At 36.4% G+C, this 15,771-nt stretch overlaps 1 protein-coding gene across 3 annotated transcripts in view; it reads left to right on the forward strand.

Annotated features, from left to right (window-relative positions):
• Positions 1-15,771, forward strand: part of LOC145688135 (uncharacterized) — a 79,964-nt gene that overhangs the window by 17,571 nt on the left and 46,622 nt on the right. For all 3 annotated transcript variants that reach the window (XM_081761925.1, XM_081761927.1, XM_081761926.1), the window contains 3 exons: positions 461-836; positions 3,947-4,078; positions 12,079-12,204. In XM_081761925.1, coding sequence (XP_081618051.1) covers positions 461-836; positions 3,947-4,078; positions 12,079-12,204 — 634 coding nt within the window. The remainder of the gene's footprint in view (positions 1-460; positions 837-3,946; positions 4,079-12,078; positions 12,205-15,771) is intronic.

Consider the following 15,771-nt stretch of genomic DNA (forward strand, 5'->3'; position numbering starts at 1 on the left):
ACAGAAAGAAATATCTAAGTCATCAGGAACTTCATCTCAAAATACCGGATTCTGTAATTTATCAAGATTAGTGATGCAAAGACGCAAAGACAAATGCAGTTTCGTCTATATGTCGAATGGTAGAATCACGATTTGTTGACTACAATTATTTCCTTACTAGTGTCCTGCACAGTAGGCGCAGAGAAATTAAATTTCATTGAAGTAGGAGTGAATTCAGTTTTATCAATTTCAGTTCCTAGCAATTGGGATAATAGGGAAGCCTCAAAGAAAACACATGCCAAATTTAATCAAAATTGAAATATTGGTACGAAAGTTACTGGAAGACAGACGGCCAAAGGTACACAAATGTATTTTGCTCGAATGGTAAAAGCTTACTTGCTTCAGTTTGTCAGCTCAGGCTATTTTTATACATTATTTGAAACAAAATAAATATGTGAACAAATAATTGTAATTATTTCAGGAACGCTCCTAAACCTACTGGACCATGGTACCTGACTGAAGAAGGATTCAAAAAGTCAGCTACATATAAAATACTCCATGGCACTTTTGTGCCACCATGGAGTAGTGAGTCATCATCTGATGATGGCACAGAACCAGTTGTAAATAAATCCGAACTTTCTAATCAAATGGAGAAAGATGCAGGAGAAGCAGCAAAGGCTGTGAAGGAAGTTCCTAAACCACATATTCCTTACACTCGACCTCCGTGTCCGTTTCCAAGATACTCGGATCATACATTTGCACAACAGAAGGCTTACGTGGAATTGACAGTCAAGTTCTCACAGCAACAAAGCCCATTTCTTGAGACCCGTGATCAGAGAGCTTATCAAGTCTACAAGGTAAGATACTGATGAAAAAGTTCATGTTGATTCTAAAATGTATTTGAAGTTTTAGGTATTCGTGTATTTAAAAATTTCACAAAACTTGATTACTTTACATTTGTCCCATTTATTTTTCTATGTTAACAACTTTCTCAAGTTCGAGTGAAGTTATGAATCAAATAGAAATTAGTGCTACAGTGCACAGTATTGTTTTTCTCTAACTCTTTCGAAAGTAGATGACACGTGTAGCTTTGTGGAAAGCTTATGAACTTTGGTCGTCATGTTAGCAATTTGTACGCAGTTTTATGTATAGTTATTCATTCAATATAAAGGACTTTAAAATAATAATAATAATAATACCAAGATTTGCGACTCATGACTCATTCAGATTTGACGTGTGGTAATTTTGGATATGTTCTTTCTTTACAGTAGTATTTTACGTATCAGCTATTAAAAAAGTATCAAATTAGTGGTCATAGTGGAGTAGTTTTTTCATAGTTTGTAGTTTTTGGTTGTAAGTTGGCAAAACTCAGATCTCCTTGAGCGCAGAGCAAAATTTTAGCGTCATCATGTTACATTTGCTATCTTTGATTTGTCGTAAGTGTATGGTACAACCTGGCGCTATGGAATCATAAAGCAACTCTATAACTAATGATTATTTCATAGCAAGCTTATTGTTCGAGCATTACTTCTGTGTAGGTTCTTCTATCATTGAGGACTATTTATAAGAAATAAGTGTCCTCTAAGCTAGGTGTTTTGCGTCACCTACTGTCGCTATCACCAGAATACTATTGCAGATTCCAACACCCATCTGCAGTCTGATCTTTGGTAACGTTCTTGTCACTTACTGTTGTTCCTGTTACCTTCGCAGTATATCACGACGGTTCCAACTTATCCTTAATTGCTGATCCGACAAGACGGATTTCAAGTTTTCGCTTGAAAAAAGTGTTTTTTGTCAGCACACTTGTGTTCTCGATCCGAGCCTGTGTTGATGTGGTATTTGTATCTCCTTCGTTGGTACAATCAAATTTCTTGGTCTGCTCTTTAACAGACGTTTAATATGAGCATTATATAGTGTATTGTGTTGAGTATTCGTGTCTTCGTCCTCTGAACATCCTTTCTGTTCTCTTCTCGCACTTGAAACGTCCTAATCGTATTTCGTTACGTTTGTAGCGTATTCTAATTCTGTCCAAATAAGGTTATGGCTATATTCTTCTTCATCTGCTTGCTCGTGTCTCCTGAAGCAATTGGTCAACCCATCACTTGAGCATCCTCATGGCTACTGATGCTTACATCACTAGTGGTATATCCAGTCTATATGTGGAAGTAACAAACCACCAGTGGCAACTAGTCGTGACATGTTTGTCAACAAGTATGCCGTTCATGTGCATTCTATCACTGATCTTATTTGAGCTTTCTGCAGCATTGTGATGTGATCAATACGAGCACAATAAAGTTTTCTTCATTGTATCTCCCATGGTATATAGTCTTATGAGTCTTGTTGCTGTCCAATTTGAACGGTTTCTGGATATAAAAGGTATATCGTATTTACTCGAATTTAAGCACCCTTCGAATATAAGCGTCTCCGTAAAACTTTGTGCCACATTTTAGAATACGTTTATGTTGTGGATGTAAACACCTCTATAAGATCACTACATAAAATACACTCGATCACCAAACCAATTGCTCATTTGCGACTGAAAAAATAACAGTTATTTGTTAGAAGTGTCAATAACTTCGGTAGTATCTCTATCTAACCTGTGAGATACTATGCTTGAACGTACAGTCAGCGACAAAAGTTCTTTCCGTTTGGTAAAATTTATTTTGGGAATAACGGCGGTATGGCTGGAACGTACAGAAAATTACATTCTCATAAATTTACTCAGGGCTTAAGGCTAAAAGTTACTTTTTTTTCAAATTGGTCGCTAAAAGTTACTTTTTGGGGGGATAAAGTCATTTTTTCGTGTGATTTATGTTTTGCATTTTTCGTTTTTTGGTTTTGCAATATCAGCAATCTTGACAGTACAAGCCGTGTCCCCATAGTATTTCACCTCCTAAAAGAGCTGAGTTACAGGACCACGGTACTGGCTCAGGAACGTGTAACACGTAATGTGTAATTACTTTAGTGTATACAATAAAAACATTAACCTATTTATCCACCACCATTTATATTCATCAACTTACAATGACGTAGTACCAGTTCAATACTGTCATAGAGCTCCTCCCTGGCTAAGCGGTTAGCGTACGCGCCTTTGGCGTGGGAGACCCGGGTTCGATTCCCGGCGGGAGCTCATGTGCTTCGGATTCCACGTTAATCGGTAGGTCCACGTCTCATGTAGCCTCGCTGCTGAACGGGACGTAAAACCCAAAATCAACTCAACTCAACTCTATACTGTCATATGTACTCTGATTAACATACACCAAACCAAACCACTTGGCGTAACGGCCATATTTGTGGACCTGAGCCGCTCCACGCCATCTGTTAGCAATTGGTGGAACTACGTCCAGCCTAGCGACGAGCTGCATCGCCCAATCGCTAACCGGCGTATCGGGAGCTTTCTAGACCTAGTGGCCGTCACGTTTTTTATTCACGTGACTCCCCAATTTGCCTCACAACGCTGGGTGGACGCCGAAAGTTGGGGATGCACCAGCCAGGAATCTAACACTGGACCACGCAGACATGAGTCCAACGATCTAATCACTAGACTACGTTGTCCCACACGATTGACATTTCTAAACCTGAAAGTATTGCTGGGTAGCTTGCGCTTTACAATTAATGATGCAATCAAGAGTGCATTTTTCTGTCTTGTTGAATACCTTGGCTACAACCAGAAGCTGAAACTTCATTGTAGGTACTTGAATTTAAATGGTGTCTGTATGGATAGATGGGCTGATGTGTCCGATACATTTCTTTCAGTCTTTGCATGTTTTACACGAAATCATTTACTATGTGCATTTTTGATTGATTTTTTACTGGTAGGCTATTTGTCTCCGTCACTTTGTAGACTCTTGTATATACAAAAAGTGTAATTCAGGAACTTCCCTAGTTATTTATTTTTGAATACTGAGAAACGTCAATTGCATTATAGGTTCTGTGTTGTTTAATATTGTATTTTGCATTTTCCTAGACGCTTGAGGGGACTATTCGTAAGGAGCAGGCTGAATATTTGCGATTTGCAAAAGATTTCTCAGACAAGAATCAAAATAGATTCTCCTTCATACCGTATGATGCTCGAAGATATATCGAGGAGTATTGGGAGGTAAGAAGTAAAAATCTAATTGTAATTATTACTACAATAAGTCATATAAATTACAAAATAAAATATCTTCGAACTGGTGCAATGTGAAATTCTTCATGTATGAATATCACTTGTCGCTCTGATCCTTTCTGCAAATGTAGGTGTACGGGAGGCTGGCTTGCAACCAGCCACAGAGATTTGGGGGGCCCAAGTCATTAAAAATTCTCTTACACATATCTTAAATTGTGTTGAAGTCTGGAGGGGCCACGAAAAGTTTAGGAGAGGCCAGGCCCTTCTAGCCCCCCTCTGGTTGCTGGCCTGACGAGAGGTGGCAGCACTACTGTCCATCGTAGACTGGGGTTAGTGGACAATGTCACGTGTAACGGAGAGTCATTTGAGTGTCAAGTGCGTAAGATGGCAGGTGTGTTAGGTGATTGTACACGTGACAAGTAACGGGTTGTAATTCTATTTCTGTGGACCAGGGCAAATCTGCTGAGGAAGTCCATAAGAAAATAGTGCCTGTTTATGGTAATAAACGTTTCTGTAGGAAAGATGTTTACAAGTTGGTGGAACATTTCAAGCGTGGTCGAATCGGGATCAGTGATAGGGTTCGTCGATGTTCAACAGAATTTTAAGACGCTACCCTGAGGAAAGTTCAAGACATGATCCAGGCCAATCAATGTCTAACTATCGAAAAGGTGACTTTACAGTTTAATTGCTCACATGGAGCAGCGTACAGTATTGTGCATGACAAACTGAATTTTTGTAATGTGTGTATACAATAGCTTCCCCATAAGATTATTGTCCAACACAAAGAAACGTGAATGACCATGTCATTACAGCATCTCATGAGGTACGGAAGAGAAAGTGGTGAGTTTTGAACTGCATCGTCACTGGTGACGAAATTATCTTTCACCAGTTTGAACTGGAAACAAAGCGCACCAGTATAGAGTGGCTGGCCTATAGCTCAATAGTGTGTCCGATTGCCGGTTCTGTGATCCATGTTCAATCCCCGGTAGGTGTAGGAGCTTTTCACGTAGACCGCAAGTCCTGAAGGTAGGCTCAGCCTCGGAAAACGAGTAGCAGTAACAGCAAAATCTAAAGATATGGAGAAAAGAAAATTAGAATGTGAGTGAAAATGGCTTGAAGAGAAGAGGAATAGTAGACTCGATGCAATTAGATATTGAGAACAAAGTACAAAAACTAGGAAAAAATTATGCATAAGGAAAATTTCTTTATTTTATATCAGTTTCACGAAGAAAAAGCTTGTAAATTATTCATTGTAGCTTCAGAAAATTCAAGATTGCTTTGGTCAGTTGGAGTTTTCTTAGAAAAAGCTTATTTCTGGAATTAGATACTTCCATTAAAATAGTGCAAGAACTGGTGAAAAAAGAGAAAACGGGAAGTAATATTTACAATTTTAGGTGTTGCTACTTTCATAAGTAGGGTATCAGTCGAGTTGTTAACATGTAACTGAACATTCAGTTGTAATTCTGCGTAATCGATATACGTGTACTGCGTATATTGTTGTAGTTCACAAAGCAGTTGGAATTAAACCAATAGAAATTGAAACAAAAATACTAAAATATGATGTGTATATTTTAGGAAGGTTTATATATTTTTTTCTTTATAACCAAACATTAAGAATCGTAATAAAAGTAACCTAAAAAGGTAGAACGTAAAGGCGAGCAATGGTCGGTTATAAGAAGAGGAGAAGACCAACAAAAACTAGTCATGGAGATCAAAACTAAGATATCTATAGAAACCCTGTTCCGGAATAGCTCTTCTCGGGTCGCTGAGGGGAGTAGCTGTTCTCAAGTTCTTCCGTTGAGCGTTTCAGTATAGTGTTACTGCTCCTACGGGCCTTTTTTCTTTCTTTTCTTTTTTTTTCCCCAACCAAATACCATTTTTTGGTATGTGGAAATAATCTACTTCGTTTGGGCCGGATTTCCCCAGAAGAAAGTTCGAAACCCAAGTACAATTGCATGACATCTCTATTCATGTTAGTGTAATGGAAAAGATAAGTGTATCGAGTTCAGTAATTTTCTACCTTGTAATCAAAGAAAAATTTCAAGGTGAAAGTACCGATAGTAACTCTGACCGTCCGAGTGGCATTAAAGATTTGCTTCTTTTCGTGATTAGTAAAATCACCACAATGGGACAAGTTAAAAAAAAATACTTCGAAAACTTGTTAGAGACGGTAAATGAGAAATAAATCCAAAAATTACGTGAATTGCATAGTATTGTATCATTTCGTGTTTATGTAGCACCCCACCTTCTATTTGATCCTTGTTTTCGCCCTCGCCTCGCAGAAGTGTAGTTGTGTGACACCCTCCACAAAACCATTGCTGAACCCTTTGCCACCTTAGAATTTTTTTCAGCGACCTTATGAGAACTATGCACATACACAATTATCATTGTGGCAGTTAAATTTTTCCTTCTCACACGGAATGTAAACGGTTCTGAACATGGAATCTGGGTTCAACCTATATATGTTGAGAAAGTGCGCGTCATATGATGGAAGAATCCTCTTGCAAAAGTTCCTTCGGTCCTTTTGTGACACGCCATATTCTCACTGATTGTGCCAAAACTGAAGCACAAGTCTTTCACTGTCTGGAAAATGAATCCATCCGGTAAGTCGATATAACCAATCTTTCCGAACGCGTACGCGATCATGTGTCTGAATCTTGGTGACTGCAACTGATTGCGTATCAGGCCAATCATGTGGGTGGCAAAAAAACGCTCGGTGGTGATCATAATCATAATAGAATATTTATTAATGAAATCCATTACCCAATTGAACATTATTTTTTCCAGAATTTTACCTATAATGGGTAGCAATGATATCGATCTATAGTTTTCTTTCATTGAGTTTACCTTTTTTGTGTAATGATTTAACTTTAGCAACTTCTAGTTTATCGGGAAAGGTTCCTGTGGCGATTGAAATATTTGAGAGATAACATAATGGTTTAACTAAATATTTGTAACAACTTTTTATCAAATTGTTAGAGATTTCATCCGTCCCAACCAAATTCGAATTTTTCATTGTTTTATTATGATGATTATTTCACTCTCTGTTACTGGTTTCAAGAATATAGATTTATCACATTTGTTAATATTATGTTTCGTTAAGTTAGTTTTACTAGTTTCTTTGTTTTTAATAAGGGTTTGTCCTACATTTGTGAAATATTTATTAAAAGACGATGCTATGTCCTTTGGATTTATCATTTTTACGCCCTCATAAATTATGCTACTTATATGGGTACTATGCGTTTGCATGTTGAGCTCTTCTTTAATTATTTTCCACATTGCCTTTGTTTTATTAAGTGATTGAAGAATCTTCCTACTATTTGTTTTGCTATCTTCAACAATTTTTTATAACTAGTTTTGTGTTTTAACAAAAGAGACACTGATTAAAGCTTAAAACCCACTTTATTTTAAATTATAATTTGTAACTGTTTCGGATATGCTAGATATCCGAAACAGTTACAAATTATAATTTAAAATAAAGTGGGTTTTAAGCTTTGGTCAGTGTCTCTTTTGTTAAAATAATCGATCCAAAGCCATGAATAGTCTTACTAGTTTTGTGTTGTCTGTAAATTAATTCATTCATCCTAGTAGGGTAACGTTTCTTAGTTTTATTTAGTTGTATGTTTACCATGTTTGCTTTGCTTTTAAGATTTCAGGTGTAATCCATTTTTTTTCTTTATTTATTTTACTAAAATTATTTTTTATTGGAAATGCTACTTCAAAACTTTGCTTTACAGTATCATATATTTTCTCATATACGTCATTCACGTCGGTTAGCTCATAAATATTATCCCACGTCTCCAAGCTAAGCAAATAAGCAAAATAACTAATATTATTTGAACTAAAACATCTCGTTATTATAGGTGTTTCATTGGGTTTCGCTATAGTTGCAGGTGTTTGTTTTAAAATGTTTACTTTTACAATTTGTGCTTCATGATCTGAGAACCCTGCATTTATAACTTCTGAATCATAATTCATGACTAATGGATTTACCAAAATCTGGTCAATGTTAGATACTGATTTTTTTTGTTATTCTTGTAGGTAATTTAATTGTGGGATTTAAATTGTATGTTTGAAGTAAAGATTCAAAGCCTTCATTCACTTTTTCACTTAGAAAATTTACATGAAAATACGCCAGTATTTTATCTATCTTATTGATAAGTATTTCAATGTTACTGTCGGGCGTCCTATATACACAAATAATACTTTTTTTTTTTTTTTTTTTTTTTGCTGCAAAGGTATCTCTATTATACTACATTCAAACTGTTTTTCTTCATTAAGTTTTCAAACATACTACACTTTTTTACTTTCATTTCATTCTTAATAAAAATACATGATCCACCTCTTGACAAATTAGTTCTGCAATATCTTGCTGCACCAATAACCCAACCGAATAGAAGTAGAAACCGCTATAAAGAAATTAAAGAAACACAAATCTCCGGGTGTAAATGAAATTCCGGCTGAGTTAATTTTAGTTGGAGGCGAAAAATTCTGGAACAAGATACACAAACTCATTCTCCTTATCTGGAACAAGGAAGAATTGCCACAAAAGCAGAAAGAATCAATCATTGTTCCAATTCACAAGAAAGGCGACAAACTGACTGTAATAATTATCGAGGCATTTCTCTTCTGTCAACATCCTATAAAATCCTTTCAAATATTCTATTAGCAAGATTGACCCCATACGCAGATGAAATTATTGGAGATTATCAGTGCGGATTTATACGAAATCGATCAACTATCGACCAAATATTTACCATTCGCCAAATACTCGAAAAAAAAGTGGAAATACAATACCCCGGTACATCAACTATTTATTGATTTTAGAAAGGCGTACGACTCGGTTAGGAGAGAAACATTATACAACGTTCTTACAGAACTTGGAATACCGAGAAAGCTAATTAGATTAATTAAGATATGTTTAAATGAATCCCAAAGTAAAGTCCGGGTAGGAAATTTTTTGTCCACGAGCTTTCACGTCGAAAATGGCCTGAAACAAGGAAATGCGTTGTCGTCATTATTATTTAACTTTGTTCTGGAATACGCTATAAGGAAAATCAAAGATAGCAACCATGGCCTAGAGTTGAACGGTATTCACCAGGTTATGGCATATGCTGAAGATGTAAATTTAAGAGGGGATGATAGGAGAACAATAGACAGAAATGCAGAGATCTTATTAAACGTTTGCAGGGGCATGGGTTTAGAAGTAAATGCAGAGGAAACTAAATACATGGAAGTGCGTCGGGACCGTAATACAGCAAATTATGGATGCGTTAAAATATTAAATACTACTTTTGATAAAGTGGATAGTTTCAAATATCTAGGATCAATATTAATAGAGGAAAATCATATTCACGAAGAAATTAAATGTCGACTAAAAGCAGGGAATTCGTGTTACTATTCGGTTCAAAATCTCTTGTCGTCGCAAATTCTATCGTGGAATTTGAAGCTTAAAATATACAAAACTATAATCATGCCTGTTGTTCTGTATGGTTGCGAAACATGGTCGCTTACTCTGAGGGAAGAACATAGACTGAAAGTATTTGAGAACAAGATCCTGAGACGAATATTCGGACTCAAGAGGAACGGGAATGGGGAATGGCGGAAACTTCATAACGAAGAACTACATAATTTGTATGGTTTACCCAACATTGTTAGGGTCGTCAAGTCTAGGAGGCTTAGGTGGGCAGGTCATGTAGCTAGAATGGAAGAAAGTAGAAACGCTTTCAAAGTCTTGACTGGAAGACCAATGGCGCAGATGGGAGGACAATATTAAGATGGATCTCGCAGAGATTGGAATCCAAAGTAGAAACTGGATGCAGCTAGCTAAGGATAGAAGTCAGTGGAGAGCTTTTGTGAACGCGGCATTGAACCTCCGGGTTCCATAGGCCATAGAGTCAGTTAGTTATATCTTGCTGCACAGGTAAAGTTTGGAATTGCAATATAGTCGAGCAATATGGTGGTGTCGAGCCTCTCACTCAAACCGTGGTCTTGGATATACTTATGGATCCTCTTCGAGATGTACTTAACTTGAAGGATGAAGAGAAAGTCGAAGGGCTGCAATTTTGCTGTCGTCCCTCCGGTGATAGTTTCGACATCCATTCCGTCATAAATTTCAGAGCGTTCTGGATCCGACATGAGTCGTGCATTGTTTTTCATAAGGAGACATTCGGTCCAGTCTCTGCCACTAAAGCTTCCAGCCAGTCTTTAAAATATGCCTTGGTCATCATGCCAGAGGTATTTCTACATAGAGTGACACCTGGAACTTTCGGAAGTTTCGATGTGACGCAGAGTGACACCTGGAACTTTCAGAAGTTTCGATGTGACGCGGACATCTAATCCTTCTCGATCAGTAACAGGCTGAACAGGACGTGATACAGGCTTGACTTTGGCATCTTCGTTGAATACAAGCATGGCAGGACCAATCAACTTTCCCGACGCACTAATCAACTTTTCCACGCAATAGCTTGTTGAAAAGTAAAAGAATTCTTCGTTTTATCACCAAACTTGAGGAAACAATACACATCTTTATGTCCACGCTCAGCGAGTATTCTTCCGGTGTACGTTTCATACGTGAATCCGCTTTGGTCAACATTCAGTACTTGATCGTGTGTGTATGTGTACTGTTTTTCTTCAATCTTCTGACGGATGTTGCGAACAAATGCAGCAACCTGCACTGATCTCTCGAACTCGTTTTTTCTTCCATCTATCGTGACAAATTTTTCGTGATTTTCCGCGAGCGAACGTTCATTTCCTTCTTGATCTTGGTCCAGCCTTGAGTAGGCTTGGTTAGGCCCGACGGAACTTTTGCAAGCGGATTCTTCCATCACATGACGCGTACTTTCTGAACAGATATAGGTTGACCCCAGATTCCATGTTCAGGACCGTGTACATCCCGAGAGAAAATCTTTTCATTTCTAAAAGGACTGGGTGGTGCCAACGTTTGTTTCTCTCTCAAGTAGGCTCTTTGTTTTTTATGCTTTTATGTGACGCAAACGTGTTGTAAGTCTATGACCAGTGCTTTGTAGGCCCTAAACCTGAGATCTTGAATAATGCGTTACGTGGTATGACGTGTGATTTTCATTTCCCTTTCATGATCGGCGAATTCTTTGGGCAACGGCGTTAATAGCTGATTGTATCATTGTTTCATGTAGTCGATATGTTCTTGCATTATCGGCGACACCGGTTAATTGCGCGATACACATTTTATTATTATTTATTTATTTGTAAGGATTTTAAAAACTTCCAAATTTCTACAGGTGTCTTGTTATATTTGTACGTAATAGCGCGATCGATGCAGTTTTCTTTGACTCTCCACTCCGTCTTCTGTAATATGTAGCTGCTGCCACTGAACTAATGTGCTTTGTATTGTCCTGAGTCATATGTTCTTGCGTTACTTCTATCAACTCCTCCGTGCCACCTGGAACTGCTGTGGGGGCTTCTGGAATTAGGGACAGAATATAAGACAGCACTAAGTGCTTTTACAGTGGAGTTTTTATGTGAAATCATTATAACGTGTGTTATTTTTGTTTCGATTTTCACACTAATGTATAATATCATAAGGCGTCACGGGGGTGCAATGCCTCAGTGCATATTGCTCCCTTCAGTTTTGATCCGTAGTCCTGGTAAACATCATGTCCGTAAGCTCTTTCATCATAGTTGCTTTACATTTTCTTTACACAGGTCGAATCCAGAATACCTTCACTGAATATTTAACGTTTTAAAGAGGACACAAATCGAATATGTGCGGGTTCTGCCGTAGGGAGTATCAGGCTCGTGACACACCGCATTGCGACTCCGAAAGATTGCATTGCCTGACTTAGTTTTTGTATAAGAGGGGAAAAAAAGAGCTTACGTCCGTAAACGTTGAAAGAATCAGTACATTCTTAAATCATGAGCAAATTATATATATCTTAGTTAAGAATTTAATGTGATTTGTTTATTTATTTATTTTTTCGTAATGAAATAAAATTGGATATGTTTTGTTTCAGCATCGTCTGAAGAGGCCTCACGAATATCCGAGAGATTACGAACCATTGGATATGATGCTTCGTCTAGTTCCAGCGGATGCATCGAAGACTACGAAGCTTGAGTTTTTGTGTTTACTATTAGAGCAGGTTAGTCAAAATGATTTATATATTTATTCTAACTTTCACAACGTTTGTTACTTTGCAATGTATATAATTAATTTGTGTATGTAAAATTGTATTCGGAATAGTTTCAACTTTCTTTTGAAAGCTCTCTACGGATAAAATGCATTGATATATTGATTTACAAGAAAGACTTCCAGAAAAAGACTATGATCGTTTGGTTTGCTGCGAACTCACATCGTCGGACAAAGACATTGAGGTTTTCAGTGTCTGTTTTGAATAGTTCCTATAATTGTTTCACTCTGTAAATCAAGCATTCTCAAGTACACTTAATTCAGCTTCTTGAAAATCCAATCTGCTAAATTAATCTGATATTGTATTTTTGAATATTTTCTCTATTGTTTTCAAGTCCTGTTTAATGCATTTGGATTGTCTTATGTATGATTAAATGATTATATGTTCGTAGGGGCTGCACGTACATCTTTTGAAAAAAATGCAAAAGAAACTTTATTTTTTCGAAGTGTACCTCGATTTTTTTTAACGATTTTTATGTACTGTATATGAATCTTAAGGGGGCAAACTACTAAATATTTTTTAAAGCTAACAATTTTTCTTTTGCCAGTTTTTCGTAAATGGAAAGAGATAATGAAATGTAACTTACCTCAATAATAGATAATGTTATTCTACATCTGAAAATACGAATCGAAAGAACTTTCAGTGTTGCCATACATAGAAATTACAGTGTGACCACAATTTGAAGTACCCAAATATGTAGGTTAAGGCAGCGACTAGAAAAATGAACTCAACGGTAATTGATGACTTATCATGCTGTCTGTGTTCCTTGTTAACTAGATTTTAAATAATATTTGTATTTGTAATAACTTACATACGTTATTACAAAATAAATAAGTTTTTACAAAATAAATACAAATATTATTTAAAAAGTAGTCAACCCGGAACACAGACAGGATGATAAGTCATCAATTACCGTTGAGTTCATTTTTCTAGTCGTTGCCTTAACCTAGATTTTTGGGTACTTCAAATTGTAGTCACACTGTAATTTCTATGGATGGCAACGCTGAAAATTCTTTCGATTCGTATTTTCGGGTGTAGAATAACATTATCTATCGTTAACTAGCAGAAATATCTTCATAACATTAAATTAATATTGTTGTATAATTTCAATTGTTTCATTTTGTAATTTTTAAAATAAATCAATATTAAAATTTATTTACACATACGATCAACTTAAACTAATTGATAATGATCATAAGCTCTTAACAGAATTAATAGAAAAACAAATACTATCAAGATAAGACGAAATTATGGCAAAATAACAAGAAATGCTAAAAAAAACAAGAAATTATGGTAAAAGAAATACATTAGAATCAAATTGGAATAGTAAACGTGAAAATGAAAATGTATCTTTCAATGACGATGACAGTTATGATGAGAGAAATTCTTAAGTGCATATTGTTTAAAATATCTTTCCGTTGTTGGTACTCAGAAAGCAAGTCGTTATTTTCTTCCTTATATGAGAAAGATCTCCTCTAATTCTTTACCTGTGGGTAACATACCCAAAATGGCTGACACGTTCCCACGTTGAACTGCGACACTGATCCGTTGAATAAGGAAAGATTTAGATCGTTTATCTCCCGATATAAGTGAAATACGATGGCCGATTTCCTTGATAAAATTAGCTCCTTCTTGACCCCAAGTACCACTTGACTCGATGGCAATTGGAACATTATCTATTATTGAGGTAAGTTACATTTCATTATCTCTTTTCATTTACGAAAAACTGGCAAGAGAAAAATTGTTAGCTTTTGAAAAATATTTGGTAGTCTGCCCCCCTTAATGTTCTTCGTTCGGTACTAGTTTTCAAGTCAGGCTCGACCGGCCTATTTGTCATTGATATAAATCATTCAGATATCTCACTGTAAATTTCTTATCTATTTACACATTCTTTGTTGCAACTTTTAAATAACACTAACAGGGTTGGCTGGTTTAAACCAAGGTGGTTTAAACCAGCTGGTTTAAAAAAAACTGGTTTAAACCAAAAAAATAAAAAAAAAATGAAAAATGCTTTAAATCGTGTGAACTTCATGGTGACGTTTCCACATATCAACCATCCGCATTACGTTTATCTACTTTTCACCTTTTAATCAAGGGGTCCCGTGTTCAATTCTCGGTCAAACCACAACCCATCTTTGAAGTGTGAACCAAGTAGCGATTCGAGGTGTCCCTCTAAACGAAAGTCTTCTCCGTGATAACCTTGGTGTTTCATAAGGATGTTACGCCTAAACATACGAAATGAAACCAAATTATATATTTCTACTTAAATGAATGCCTGTTGTTTTATAAAGAAGCCAAGGTTGCTTAAATATAGTGATAGAAATTGGCAAAATTTATCAACTGCTTACGTAGCTTCCAATATCAGCTTGGATTTGACTTGGTTTTAATTTTGCCGGGTTTAAACCAAAAAAACCTGGATTTTTTTTTTTTTTTTTTTTTTTTTTTTAATAAAAACCATGGTTTTTGCCAACCCTGAACACTAATGTCATTGATCATATCCACCAAAGCAGAAACTCTTCTTCCCTCTTTTAAGATTATGCACATTGTTGAATCTCAAATGTTTCTTCAGAAAATGCAACTATCATGTTGATAACTAAACAGTGGAACTGTGGTTACAAGGCTACAAGTACTTGTCGTGAAACATGCATCACTGCAAAACACGGGAAAATAGACGTGGTACCCGTAGAGGGTATGATTATGTGTAAAGGACGATGTAGATTTGGGCATTTCCCGATCTAAACGCCACAGAACACTGAAGATCTTCTGACACATCAACACACACACACACACATAAAAGAAGAAAAAAATAAATAAACTACTGAAAATTGTTTTTGTAGTTCAACGTCCTACGATTATGCACCAAGGCTAAGGGAGAAGGAAATGGTAATGTTTAGATGAAGAAAGTGGGGAAAACGGGAGAACCCGTGAAAACTCAGACAGTGTTTGTCCACCAGAAAGCTCATTGGGTACAGGCTGGGATCGAACCAGATACCGTACGCACCGTAGGTAAGCGCTCTACCACTGAGTCACCGCGGCTCCTTTGAATAGTATTGTGACAGTGGAATAAGTGGTGGAGATGGCATGAGGGCGAATTAATAAGTACGGACAAGCGATGTGAAAGAATCATTTCTCTTAATCCAAACGGAGGACCACCCCTTTCTTTGATCTTGGAAGTTACCCAGGAATATACGTTCTCAATGTCAGTCTGCATCGTTGTGTATCGTTGATTGACGTAATTGTTTCCTTCCTTTATTTCAATACCTCGCAAGGTCCTAAGGCATGCTCTTTTCATATTACATTAACTAAATGCGAAAATACATGTATGTAGTCCACTTTTATCATATTTATATTTTAAACATCGTTGTAGCCTTAACATAAACACTCAGTAACAACGTATATACTATTATTACTTATTTTCTCGATTGCTTTACTTACTTAAAACATTTTTCTTAATGTCAAGTGTTAAAGTAAATTGACATTAATAATAATAAATAAAACTACAAGTACTGTATTTCTTTA

Source organism: Thermobia domestica, chromosome 6 (assembly GCF_964235325.1).
Source record: "Thermobia domestica chromosome 6, izTheDome1.hap1.1, whole genome shotgun sequence".
In the NCBI taxonomy this organism is placed as follows: domain Eukaryota; kingdom Metazoa; phylum Arthropoda; class Insecta; order Zygentoma; family Lepismatidae; genus Thermobia; species Thermobia domestica.